Here is a 13,025-nt window from a genome sequence, read left to right as displayed (position 1 = left end):
TTCCCAAAGTTAAACAACCAGAATGCCTTAGCCAATTAAGACCTATCAGCTGCTGTAATTACATTTACAAGATCGTGACGAAGATCATTATCCTCTGGTTAAAAAAGTTTCTTGATAAATTAATCTCCACTATCTAAAGCGCTTTTGTGGGAGGAAGACTCATACAAGACAACATTGTTAATATTCAGAAGGCCTTCCACAATTTAAACAAAAAAGGCAGGTTTGGCTCTTAAACTTAGCTGTAAAATTGGACATGAACAAGGCTTATGATAGGTTAGAGTGGGACTTTTTGGAAAATGTTTTACGTTTGTTTGGGTTTGAGCAGAGCTGGATACAGTTAGTAATGGAGTGTGTCAAAAGCGCAAGTTATAAAATTAAAATAAATGGTAAGCTGTCTAAGAGGATAAAACCTCAAAGAGGTTTGAAGCAAGGTGATCCTTTATCACCATACCTTTTCATTATGGCAGTAGAGGTCTTCACAGCACTTATGGAAGAAGCACAAAGGGAATGACGTATTTCAGGCGTTAAGCTTACTCCAACAGCACCAGTTATCACCCACCTTATGTTTGCTGACGATTGCATTCTTTTTGCGGAAGCCAAAGAAGAGGAACTTTATCAAAGCATCTTAATTCTGAACAGATACACGGATGCATCGGGACAAAAGATAAATTTAGAGAAATCAGGCATAGTGTTTGGACAGCAGGTATCGATTCAGACAAGGGTCAATATAGAAGAGATTATGGGCATGCAAACCTGGGAAAATCCTGGGAAATACCTTGGGTTACCGGCACATTGGGGAAGATCGAAGGCGTTGGCATGGCTAGAAGAAAGGATAGACAACAAAATTGAAGGATGGAAAGAGCGACTACTCAACCAGGCAGGGAAGGAGACTTTGATTAAAGCTGTAATTCAAGCCATACCCAGTTACACTATGAGCATTGTCTTGCTACCCAAAAACTTTTGCCAAAGAATAGGATCAAAAGTTGCAAGATTTTAGTGGGCAAACTCGGAGAGAGAGAAGGGGATACACTGGAAAAGCTGGAGGAAGATTTGTGGTGGACGAAATTGTGATTCATACTTAAATTGTTGTTTGAAATTGATTCCCAGGTAATGGCCCCAAAAACTTGGTGCTCAATACCATGGTCTAAACATAATTTCACAACTTCGCTCAACTAACCAGCAAGTGTACTGGGTCGTCCAAGTAATAAACCTTACGTGAGTAAGGGTCGATCCCACAGAGATTGTTGGTATGAAGCAAGCTATGGTCATCTATGTAGATCTCAGTCAGGCAGATAATAAATGGTGAGAGAGTTTTCGAATATTAATAATAAATAAACTGAAAATAAAGATAGAAATACTTATGTAAATCATTGATGGGAATTTCAGATAGGCGTATGAAGATGCTGTGCTCCTTCTAAATCTCTATTTTCCTACTACCTTCATCCAATCCTTCTTACTCCTTTCCATGGCAAGCTGTATGTAGGGCATCACTGTTGTCAATGGCTACATCCCATCCTCTCAGTGAAAAAGGTCCAAATGCTCTGTCACAGCATGGCTAATCATCTGTCAGTTCTCGATCATGTCGGAATAGAATCCCTTGATTCTTTTGCGTTTGTCATCACGCCCAACAATCGTGAGTTTGAAGCTCGTCACAGTCATTCAATCCCGGAATCCTACTCGGAATACCACAGACAAGGTTTAGACTTTTCGGATTCTCATGAATGCCGCCATCAATTCTAGCTTATACCATGAAGACTCTGATCTCACGGAATGGAAGGCTCGGTTGTCAGGCGAGGGCAACCATGCATCGTGCATAAGGAATCCAAGAGATACACACTCTAGCTTTCGCTTGTAGAATGAAAGTGGTTGTCAGGCACGCGTTCGTAGGGACGGATGATGATGAGTGTCACGGATCATCACATCCATCAGGTTGAAGTACGAATGGTATCTTAGAATAGGAATAAATCGAATTGAATAGAAAATAGTAGTAATTGTATTAAAACTTGAGGTACAGCAGAGCTCCACACCCTTAATCTATGGTATGTAGAGACTCCACCGTTGAAAATACATAAGTGAAGGTCCAGGCATGGCCGAATGGCCAGCCCCCAAAATATGATATGAATTCGAAAATAAGGAGAAGGACCTATGGTCAAAATACTGAATGGTCAAAGACACTGAATACAATAGTAAAAAGTCCTATTTATACTAGACTAGCTACTAGGGTTTACAGAAGTAAGTAATTGATGCAGAAATCCACTTACGGGGCCTACTTGGTGTGTGCTTGGGCTGAGCTTGAACTTTACACGAGCTGAGGCTTCTTTTGGAGTTGAACGTCAAGTTGTAACGTGTTTTTGGCGTTCAACTCTGGTTCGTGACGTGTTTTTGGCGTTTGACTCCAGAATGCAGCATGGAACTGGCATTGAGCTCCAGTTTACGTCATCTAATCACGAATAAAGTATGGACTATTATATATTGCTGGAAATCTCTGGATGTCTACTTTCCAACGCCATTTAGAGCGTGCCATTTGGAGTTCTGTAGCTCAAGAAAATTCATTTTGAGTACAGGAAGGTCAGAATCCAACAGCATCAGCAGTCCTTTGTCAGCCTTTTATCAGAGTTTTGCTCAGGTCCCTCAATTTCAGCCAGAAATTACCTGAAATCACAGAAAAATACACAAACTCATAGTAAAGTCCAGAAATGTGAATTTAGCATAAAAACTAATGAAAAAATCTCTAAAAGTAGCTAGATTATACTAAAAACTACCTAAAAATAATGCCAAAAGCGTATAAATTATCCGCTCATCACAACACCAAACTTAAATTGTTGCTTGTCCCCAAGCAACTGAAAATCAATTAGGGTAAAAAGAAGAGAATATACTATAAATCCTAAAATATCAATAAATATTAGTTCTAATTAGATGAGCGGGAGTTGTAGCTTTTTGCTTGTGAACAGTTTTGGCATCTCACTTTCTCCTTTGAAGTTTAGAATGATTGGCATCTCTAGGAACTTAGAATTTCAGATAGTGTTATTGATTCTCCTAGTTAAGTATGTTGATTCTTGAACACAGCTACTTTTATGAGTCTTGGTCGTGGCCCTAAGCACTTTGTTTTCCAGTATTACCACCGGATACATAAATGCCACAGACACATAGCTGGGTGAACCTTTTCAGATTGTGACTCAGCTTTGCTAAAGTCTCCAGTTAGAGGTGTCCAGAGTTCTTAAGCACACTCTTTTTGCTTTGGATCACGACTTTAACCACTCATTCTCAAGCTTTTTACTTGGACTTGCATGCCACAAGCACATGGTTAGAGACAGCTTGATTTAGCCGCTTAGGCCTGGATTTTATTTCCTTGGGCCCTCCTATCCATTGATGCTCAAAGCCTTGGATCCTTTTTACCCTTGCCTTTTGGTTTTAAGGGCTATTGGCTTTTTTTGCTTGCTTTTTCTTTTTCTTTCTAATTTTTTTCGCAAGCTTTTGCTTTTTCACTGCTTTTTCTTGCTTCAAGAATCAATTTTCATGATTTTTCAGATTGTCAATAACATTCTCTTTGTTCATCATTCTTTCAAGAGCCAATAATTTTAACATTCATAAACAACAAGATCAAAATTATGCACTGTTAAAGCATTCATTCAGAAAACAAAAGTATTGTCACCACATCAATATAATTAATCTAAATTCAAGGATAATTTTGAAATTTATGTACTTCTTATTCTTTTGAATTAAAAACATTTTTCATTTAAGAGAGGTGAAGGATTTATGGAATTATTCATAGCTTTAAGCCATAGTTACTACATACTAATGATCATGAAGTAGAGACACAAAACATAAACACACATATAGCATAGAAAATGAAAAATAGAAAAAATAAGAACAAGGAATGAGTCCACCTTAGTGATGGTGGCGCTTTCTTCTTGAAGAACCAATGATGTCCTTGAGCTCTTCTATGTATCTTTCTTGCCTTTGTTGCTTGATCCCTAGTGATTTTGGTGCTCTTATCCTTAGTTGCTCCCAATAATTGTGTGGAGGAAAATGTATCCCCTGAGGTATCTCAGAGATCTCTTGATTTGCAGTCAAATGCTCTACTACTGAGCTATGGACCCTTGAGATGAATCTCTCCATCTCCCATGACTCAGAGGTGAAAGCTTTTGTCTTTCCTTTTCTCTTTTTTTTTGAGGTTTCTCTGGCCTTAGGTTCCATCAATGGTTATGAAAAAACAAAAAAGCTATGCTTTTACCACACCAAACTTAGAATGTTGCTCGCCCTCGAGCAAAAGAAGAAAGAATGGAATGAAAAGAGGACATGAAAGAGAGGGAGAGATGTGTATGTTTCGGCCATATGGGTGGGATTGGGTGGGAAAGAGATGGATGGATGTGAGTGGTGAAGAGGTGATGGGGAAGAGGGATTAAGGTGATTGGTGAAGAAGAGAGAAGGTGAGTTGAGGTAGGTGGGGATCTTGTAGGGTCCACAGATCCTGAGGTGTCAAGGATTTACATCCCTGCACCAATGAGGCGTGTAAAACGCCTTTGCATGCAATTCTGGCATTTAAACGCCGAAGTGATGCTTGTTTTGGGCGTTCAACGCCCAATTGCAGCATGTTTCTGGCGTTGAACGCCAGTTCCATGCTTGTTTCTGGCGTTCAGCGCCAGCTCTCCTCAGGGCATATTCCTGGCGTTCAAACGCCAGGATGATGCTTGTTTCTGGCGTTCAACACCAGATCCATGCTCTGTTCTGGCGTTGAACGCCAGCCAGATGCTCCTTACTGGCGTTTGAACGCTAGTAAGTCCTTCCTCCAGGGTGTGATTTTTCTTCTGCTGTTTTTGATTCTGTTTTTAATTTTAGTAATTTTTTCATGACTCCACATGATCATGAACCTAATAAAACATAAAAGAATAATAAAAAGAAAAATAAAATTAGTTAAATAAAAATTGGGTTGCCTCCCAATAAGCGCTTCTTTAATGTCAATAGCTTAACAGTGGGCTCTCATGGAGCCACATAGGTAATCAGGTCAATGTTGTAGACTCCCAACACCAAACTTAGAGTTTGGATGTGGGGAGTCAACACCAAACTCAGAGTTTGGTTGTGGCCTCCCAACACCAAACTTAGAGCTTGATTGTGGGGGCTTTGTTTGACTTTGTACTGAGAGAAGCTTTTCATGCTTCCTCTCCATGTATACAGAAGAACACCCTTGAGTCTTAAACACAAGGTAGTCCCCATTCAATTGAAGGACTAATTCTCCTCTGTTAACATCTATCACAGCTCCTGCTGTGGCTAGGAAAGGTCTTCCAAGGATGATGCATTCATCCTCCTCCTTCCTAGTGTCTAAGATTATGAAATCATCAGGGATGTAAAGGCCTTCAACCTTTACTAACACGTCCTCTACCAATTCATAAGCTTGTCTTACTGACTTGGCTGCCATTTGTAATGAGAATATGGCAGGCTGTACCTCAATGATCCCTAACTTCTCCATTACAGAGAGTGGCATAAGATTTATGCCTGACCCTAGGTCACACAGAGCCTTTTCAAAGGTCATGGTGCCTATGGTGTAGGGTATTAAGAATTTGCCAGGATCTTGTCTTTTTTGAGGTAAAATTTGCTGAACCTATGTATCTAGTTCACTAATGAGCAAGGGAGGTTCACCTTCCCAAGTCTCATTACCAAACAACTTGGCATTCAGCCTCATGACAGCTCCTAGATATTGAACAACTTACTCTCCAGTTACATCTTCATCTTCTTCAGAGGAAGAATAGTCTTCAGAGCTCATGAATGGCAGAAGGAGGTTTAATGGAATCTCTATGGTCTCTATATGAGCCTCAGATTCCTTTGGGTCCTCAATAGGGAACTCCTTCTTGCTTGAGAGACGTCCCATGGGGTATTCCTCATTGGGATTCACGTCCTCTCCTTCTTCTCTAGGTTCGGCCATGTTGATTATATCAATGGCCTTGCACTCTCTTTTTGGATTCTCTTCAGTATTGCTTGGGAGAGTATTAGGAGGAGTTTCAGTGATTTTCTTACTCAGCTGGCCCACTTGTGCCTCCAAATTTCTGATGGAGCACCTTGTCTCACTCATGAAACTTAAAGTGGTCTTGGACAGATCAGAGACTAAATTTGCTAAGTTAGAGGTACTTTGCTTAGAATTCTCTGTCTGTTGCTGAGAAGATGATGGATAAGGCTTGATATTGCTGAGCCTATTTCTTCCACCATTATTAAAGCCTTGTTGAGGCTTTTGTTGATCCTTCCATGAGAAATTTGGATGATTTCTCCATGATGAATTATAGGTGTTTCCATAAGGTTCACCCATATAATTTACCTCTGCTATTGCAGGGTTCTCAGGATCATAAGCTTCTTTTTCAGAAGATGCCTCTTTAGTACTATTGGATGCATTTTTCCATCAATTCACACTTTGAGAAATCATGTTGACTTGCTGAGTCAAAATTTTGTTCTGAGCCAATATGGCATTCAGAGCATCAATTTCAAGAACTCCCTTCCTTTGAGGCGTCCCATTATTCACGGAATTCCTCTCAGAAGTGTACATGAACTGGTTATTTGCAACCATGTCAATAAGTTCTTGAGCTTCTGCAGGCGTTTTCTTTAGGTGAATGGATCCACCTGCAGAATGGTCCAGTGACATCTTAGAGAAGTCAGATAGACCATAATAGAATATATCTATCATGGTCCATTCTAAAAACATATCAGAAGGACATCTTTTGGTCATCTGCTTGTATCTTTCCCAAGTTTCATAAAGGGATTCACCATCTTTTTGTTTGAAGGTCTGAACATCCACTCTAAGCTTGCTCAGCTTTTGAGGAGGAAAGAACTTAGCCAAGAAGGCCGTGACCAGCTTATCCCAGGAGTCCAGGCTATTTTTAGGTTGAGAGTCCAACCATGCTCTAGCTCTGTCTCTTACAGCAAAAGGGAAAAGCATGAGCCTGTAGACTTCAGGATCTACTCCATTAGTCTTAACAGTCTCATAGATCTGCAAGAACTCAGTTAAGAACTGGTAGGGATCTTCTGATGGAAGTCCATGAAACTTGCAGCTCTGTTGCATCAGAGCAACTAATTGAGGTTTCAGCTCAAAATTATTTGCTCCTATGGCAGGAATTGAGATGCTTCTTCCATCAAACTTGGAAGTAGGTGTAGTATAATCACCAAGCATCCTCCTTGCATTATTGTTGTTGGGTTCGGCTGCCATCTCCTTTTCTTGTTCGAAAATTTCAGCAAGGTTGTCTCTGGATTGGTGTAATTTAGCTTCTCTTAGTTTCCTCTTCAGAGTCCTTTTAGGTTCTGGATCAGCTTCAACAAGAATGCCTTTTTTCTTGTTCCTGCTCATATGAAAGAGAAGAGAGCAGAAAAAGAAGAGGAATCCTCTATGTCACAGTAAAGAGGTTCCTTATTGTTAGTAGAAAAAGAAAGGGAATAAAGAAAGGAGAATCCAAACACAAGGGTAAGGATAGGGGGTAGAGATTTGAGATGAAGAGAAGTGTTAGTAAATGAGTAAATAAATAGGATAAGATGAGAGATAGAAGTTTTTGAAAATAATTTTGAAAAGGAGTTAATGATTTTCGAAAATTAAGATAAGAAATAAAATTAAAATTAAAATTTAAAACAATTAGTTAATTGAAAAGAATTTTTGAAAAAGAGGGAGGTATTTTCGAAAATTAGAGAGAGAAAAGTTGTTAGGTGGTTTTGAAAAAGATAAGAAACAAACAAAAAGTCAAATAGTTAGTTGAAAAAGATTTGAAAATTAATTTTGAAAAGATAAGAAGATAAGAAGTTAGAAAAGATATTTTAAAATCAAATTTTTTTTTTGAAAAAGATAAAATTTTGAAAAGGATATGATATAAAAGATAAGATAAAAAGATATGATTAAAAGGATATGGTTAGGAAAGATTTATTATTTTTTTTAAATTAAAATTAATTACTTGACTAACAAGAAACTAAAAGATAAGATCCTAGAATTTAAAGATTGAACCTTTCTTAACAAGAAAGTAACAAACTTCAAATTTTTGAATCAATCACATTAATTGTTAGCATAATTTTTGAAAATAAGGATAAAACTAAGAAAACGATTTTTGAAAAATAATTTAAAGGATTTTCGTAAATTAATAAGAAAAATGAAAAAGATTTAATTTTTTTGAAAAAGTTTCGAAAAGATAAGGTTTTTTTTAAAATTTGAAAATTTGACTTGACTTACAAGAAACAACTAATTTTTAAATTTTTTTTGACTAAGTCAACCAAAATTTTCGAAATTTTGAGAGAAAAAAGGAAAAGATATTTTTTGATTTTTGAATTTTTAATGATGAGAGAGAAAAACACAAATATGACCCAAAACATGAAAATTTTGGATCAAAACCAATGATGCATGCAAGAACACTATGAATGTCAAGATGAACACCAAGAACACTTTGAAGATCATGATGAACATCAAGAACATATTTTTGAAAAAATTTTGATGCAAAGAAAACATGCAAGATACCAAACTTAGAAATCTTTAATGCTTAGACAATATAAATGCAAAGATGCACATGAAAAATAATAAAAGACACAAAACAAGAAAACATCAAGATCAAACAAGAAGACTTACCAAGAACAACTTGAAGATCATGAAGAACACTATGAATGCATGAATTTTCAAAAATTGCAAGAACAAAATGAATATGCAATTGACACCAAACTTAAAACATGACATAAGATTCAAACAAGAAACACAAAAATATTTTTTATTTTTATAATTTTATTATTTTTTTTGGATTTTATTTTATTTTTTTCGAAAAACATATAGGAAAAAGGAAGTAATGAATTCAAAGTCCTCAATCAAAATTCCAAGAATCATACCAGGTTAGTCTAAAGCTTGATGGCCAGCCAAGCTTTAGTATACCATTTTGAAACTCTAGAATTCATTCTTAAAAACTCTGAAGGATTTTTTGAAAACAAAGGGAAAATTTTGAAAAAATTTTTTTGAAAAGAAAATAAAAAAAATTACCTAATCTGAGCAACAAGATGAACCGTCAGTTGTCCATACTCGAACAATCCCCGGCAACGGCGCCAAAAACTTGGTGGACAAAATTGTGATTCATACTTATATTGTTGTTCAAAATTGATTCCCAAGTAATGGCCCCAAAAACTTGGTGCTCAATACCATGCTCTAAACATAATTTCACAACTTCGCTCAACTAACCAGCAAGTGTACTGGGTCGTCCAAGTAATAAACCTTACGTGAGTAAGGGTCGATCCCATAGAGATTGTTGGTATGAAGCAAGCTATGGTCATCTTGTAGATCTCAGTCAGGCAGATAATAAATGGTGAGAGAGTTTTCGAATATTAATAATAAATAAACTGAAAATAAAGATAGAAATACTTATGTAAATCATTGATTGGAGTTTCAGATAGGCGTATGAAGATGCTGTGCTCCTTCTGAATCTCTACTTTCCTACTACCTTCATCCAATCCTTCTTACTCCTTTCCATGGCAAGCTGTATGTAGGGCATCACCGTTGTCAATGGCTACATCCCATCCTCTCAGTGAAAAGGTCCAAATGCTCTGTCACGGCACGGCTAATCATTTGTCAGTTCTCGATCATGTCAGAATAGAATCCCTTAATTCTTTTGCGTTTGTCATCGCGCCCAACAATCCCGAGTTTGAAGCTCATCACAGTCATTCAATCCTGGAATCCTACTCGGAATACCACAGACAAGGTTTAGACTTTCCGGATTCTCATGAATGCCGCTATCAATTCTAGCTTATACCACGAAGACTCTGATCTCACGGAATGGAAGGCTCGGTTGTCAGGCGAGGGCAACCATGCGTCGTGCATCAGGAATCCAAGAGATACACACTCTAGCTTTCGCTTGTAGAACGAAAGTGGTTGTCAGGCACGCGTTCATAGGGACAGATGATGATGATTGTCACGGATCATCACATCCATCAGGTTGAAGTACGAATGGTATCTTAGAACAGGAATAAATCGAATTGAATAGAAAATAGTAGTAATTGCATTAAAACTTGAGGTACAGCAGAGCTCCACACCCTTAATCTATGGTGTGTATAGACTCCACTGTTGAAAATACATAAGTGAAGGTCCAGGCATGGCCGAATGGCCAGCCCCCAAAATATGATATGAATTCGAAAATAGGGAGAAGGACGTATGGTCAAAAGACCGAATGGTCAAAGACACTGAATACAATAGTAAAAAGTCCTATTTATACTAGGCTAGCTACTAGGGTTTACAGAAGTAAGTAATTGATGCAGAAATCTACTTCCGGGGCCCACTTGGTGTGTGCTTGGGCTGAGCTTGAACTTTACACGAGCTGAGGCTTCTTTTGGATTTGAACACCAAGTTGTAACGTATTTTTGGTGTTCAACTCTGGTTCATGACGTGTTTTTGGCGTTTGACTCCAGAATGCAGCATGGAACTGGCCTTGAGCGCCAGTTTACGTCATCTAATCACGAATAAAGTATGGACTATTATATATTTCTGAAAAGCTCTGGATGTCTACTTTCCAATGTCGTTGAGAGCGTGCCATTTGGAGTTCTGTAGCTCCATAAAATCTATTTCGAGTGCAGGGAGGTCAGAATCCAACAGCATCAGCATTCCTTTGTCAGCCTTTATCAGAGTTTTGCTCAGATCCCTCAATTTCAGCTAGAAATTACCTGAAATCATAGAAAAACACACAAACTCATAGTAAAGTCCAGAAATGTGAATTTAGCATAAAAACTAATGAAAACATCCCTGAAAGTAGCTAGATTATACTAAAAACTACCTAAAAACAATGCCAAAAAGCGTATAAATTATCCGCTCATTAATTTGCAAAAGCAAGATGGATGGCAGGTTAGGTTTTAGAGACTTACAGTGTCAGAATTTATCCTATCTAGCCAAGTAAGCATGGGGGGTGATTGAACATCCAAATGCAATATGGGTAAAAATTCTAAAAGCAATATATTTTGAGGATAGTGATTTTTGGGAAGCTGGCATCGAGAGTAGAAGATCATGGGCATGGAAAAGTCTTATCCAAGACAGGGACTTCTTGAGAAGGAATGGGATATGGAGTATTGGAAAAGGCTCAAAAGTAAAGATATGGGAAGACAACTGGGTTATTGGCATGGGTAAAAATCCTTTTGAACAGAAATCACTCAGTAGATAGAGTAAACGAGCTCATCATCGAGGGAGAATGATGGAAACAAGAAAGAATAACAGAATTATTCCCGGAGAACATAAGCAACAAAATTCTGCAAACACCCATAAGTCTACTGAGGAGCGAAGACAGACTAATATGGCCTTTCAAATGGGATGGGGGTTACACAGTTAAGACAGGATATTATGTGGCAAAGAAGGAAAAAAAAGGCAGCGAAAGAGCGGAACCTCAACAAGCACAGATATGACGGATCTTTGGAAAGAGATGGGAAATGAATGTTCCGTCGAAGATAAGAATGTTTTTATGGAAAGCGGCACATGATATAATACCAGTATATAACAACTTATTTAAAAAGAAAATAACTAATCCTCCTATCTGTCAAATTTGCAGGGAAGGAATAGAGACAACGGAGCATGGAATTCTTCTATGCCAGTGGACTAGAGCAACGTGGTTTGGAGCACAGAGTCAATGTCTACCAACACCAGAGACAATCAAGTCTTTTGCAAAATGGCTGATTGAAATGTGCAGGAAAATTATAAGACAAGGAAAGGAAGAGGCAGATAATCTGATTGGAAGAATTGGAATGCTAAGTTGCGAGATTTGAAAAATGAGAAACCAGGCTGTATTCCAAAATACTAATCCCAACCCCAATGCTCCATCATCAAAACTAAAATCCTAGAATAAAAAATCAGGGAAGTAATGCAAAAAAGGAGTAGCTCAGGAAAAACCAGAACAGAAATATGAGCAGAAGGAGCATTACCTGGAGACCTCCACCGGGGGACTGGCTGAAGACTAACGTAGACGGTGTGTATAGTAGATCGACGGCAGAGGGAGCAACTGCAGTTGTGATTCGAGACAATTCCGGAAAATTGTTAACAGGAGAATCAATGAGAATCAGAGCTTATTCTAGCCTGGCAGCAGAAGCAGAAGCAATGAGAAGGGCACTAATTCTAACCACAAATCTTAATATGGAGCAAATTTTAATAGAATCGGACAATTTACCTCTTGTGCAAGCAGTGAAATCAAAGACTTATATAGGAGAGGTAGAATCAATTCTTCGAGATATTTTTCTTCTGGCTGAGAGTCTGTCCAATTGTGGCTTTACATGGGTCCCTAGAGAGGGAAATAAAGTCGCTAATGGAGTGGCAAAATGTTCCCTGACAGGTCGATTGGAGGAAAACTGGAGACGGAAGCCCCCACGAGAAATAACAGAACAATTAAGGAGTGAAGCTTTGAACCAGAACGGATGCATTCTAGAATTCAAAGGCAAGAAAATCTGAATTTCGAGGATTCAATGTGACAGAGAGGCCTGATGCCAAATTCCGGAACTCTAAACCCTCTCTTAGTTATCAAAGGTACTGATGCGACTTCGCCGGAAAGGAGAAATGTCTTCCTGAATAACGCTATCACACCTGGGCAAGACAGTCAACAAGGGAAGGAGAAATTCGACGCGGCAGAGAAACCAACTGGAATTTCCTTAGCGACGACGAATCATGGCAGTCATGCGACGGAAAAGGGCTTCACCGGCAGACAAAAGCATCAGACGGCGACGGTGAAAATCGATAGTTACAGCGAACGAGAAGGACTACGTTGTGGTAGAACTGAAGATCTTAGGCAGCGGGGCGGCGAGATACGCTGCCAGCGCAGCCTCTGAGATCGTCGGCGGTCAGACGGTGGTAATGGCTGCGCAGCTGATGAACACCCGAGTGTTGGAGAGCGAAAGAGACGAATGAGGAGAGCAGGTGCTACACCAGTAGCATAGGGTTGTGTTGGCTTCTGACCCGACCCGATCTCTTGTTTGGTTTGGCATTGGGCCAAAGACAAAAAAAAAAAACTCAATTTTATTTGACAAAAAAAAACTCAATTTTAGAAATAACTAATCCATTTTATATTATA

At 38.6% G+C, this 13,025-nt stretch overlaps 2 protein-coding genes and 1 non-coding gene across 3 annotated transcripts; all 3 read left to right on the top strand.

Annotated features, from left to right (window-relative positions):
* The first annotated feature begins 562 nt into the window (after nucleotides 1–562).
* On the top strand, nucleotides 563–997 carry LOC140184784 (uncharacterized). The gene has a single exon (XM_072237956.1). It carries the CDS (start codon nucleotides 563–565, stop codon nucleotides 995–997), a length of 435 nt encoding a protein of 144 aa, XP_072094057.1.
* Nucleotides 998–6,683: 5,686 nt separating this feature from the next.
* Nucleotides 6,684–6,790, top strand: LOC112804596 (small nucleolar RNA R71). Its single transcript, XR_003203208.1, has one exon. It is a non-coding gene; the product is annotated as a small nucleolar RNA R71 (small nucleolar RNA).
* A 5,079-nt stretch (nucleotides 6,791–11,869) lies between these two features.
* LOC112803169 (uncharacterized) lies at nucleotides 11,870–12,409 on the top strand. Its single transcript, XM_025846682.1, has one exon. The coding sequence runs from the start codon at nucleotides 11,870–11,872 to the stop codon at nucleotides 12,407–12,409; it is 540 nt and encodes a 179-aa protein (XP_025702467.1).
* Nucleotides 12,410–13,025: the final 616 nt, after the last annotated feature.

Source organism: Arachis hypogaea, chromosome 5, assembly GCF_003086295.3.
Source record: "Arachis hypogaea cultivar Tifrunner chromosome 5, arahy.Tifrunner.gnm2.J5K5, whole genome shotgun sequence".
NCBI classification, from domain to species: domain Eukaryota; kingdom Viridiplantae; phylum Streptophyta; class Magnoliopsida; order Fabales; family Fabaceae; genus Arachis; species Arachis hypogaea.
The sequence above is the reverse complement of the archived record's forward strand: the minus strand, read 5'-3'. Positions and strand labels throughout refer to the sequence as shown.

Excerpts from the sequence above, each read along its gene's own strand:
- LOC140184784 (XM_072237956.1), top strand. The coding sequence starts at position 563 with ATGTTTGCTGACGATTGCATTCTTTTTGCGGAAGCCAAAGAAGAGGAA.
- LOC112803169 (XM_025846682.1), top strand. The coding sequence starts at position 11,870 with ATGAGCAGAAGGAGCATTACCTGGAGACCTCCACCGGGGGACTGGCTG.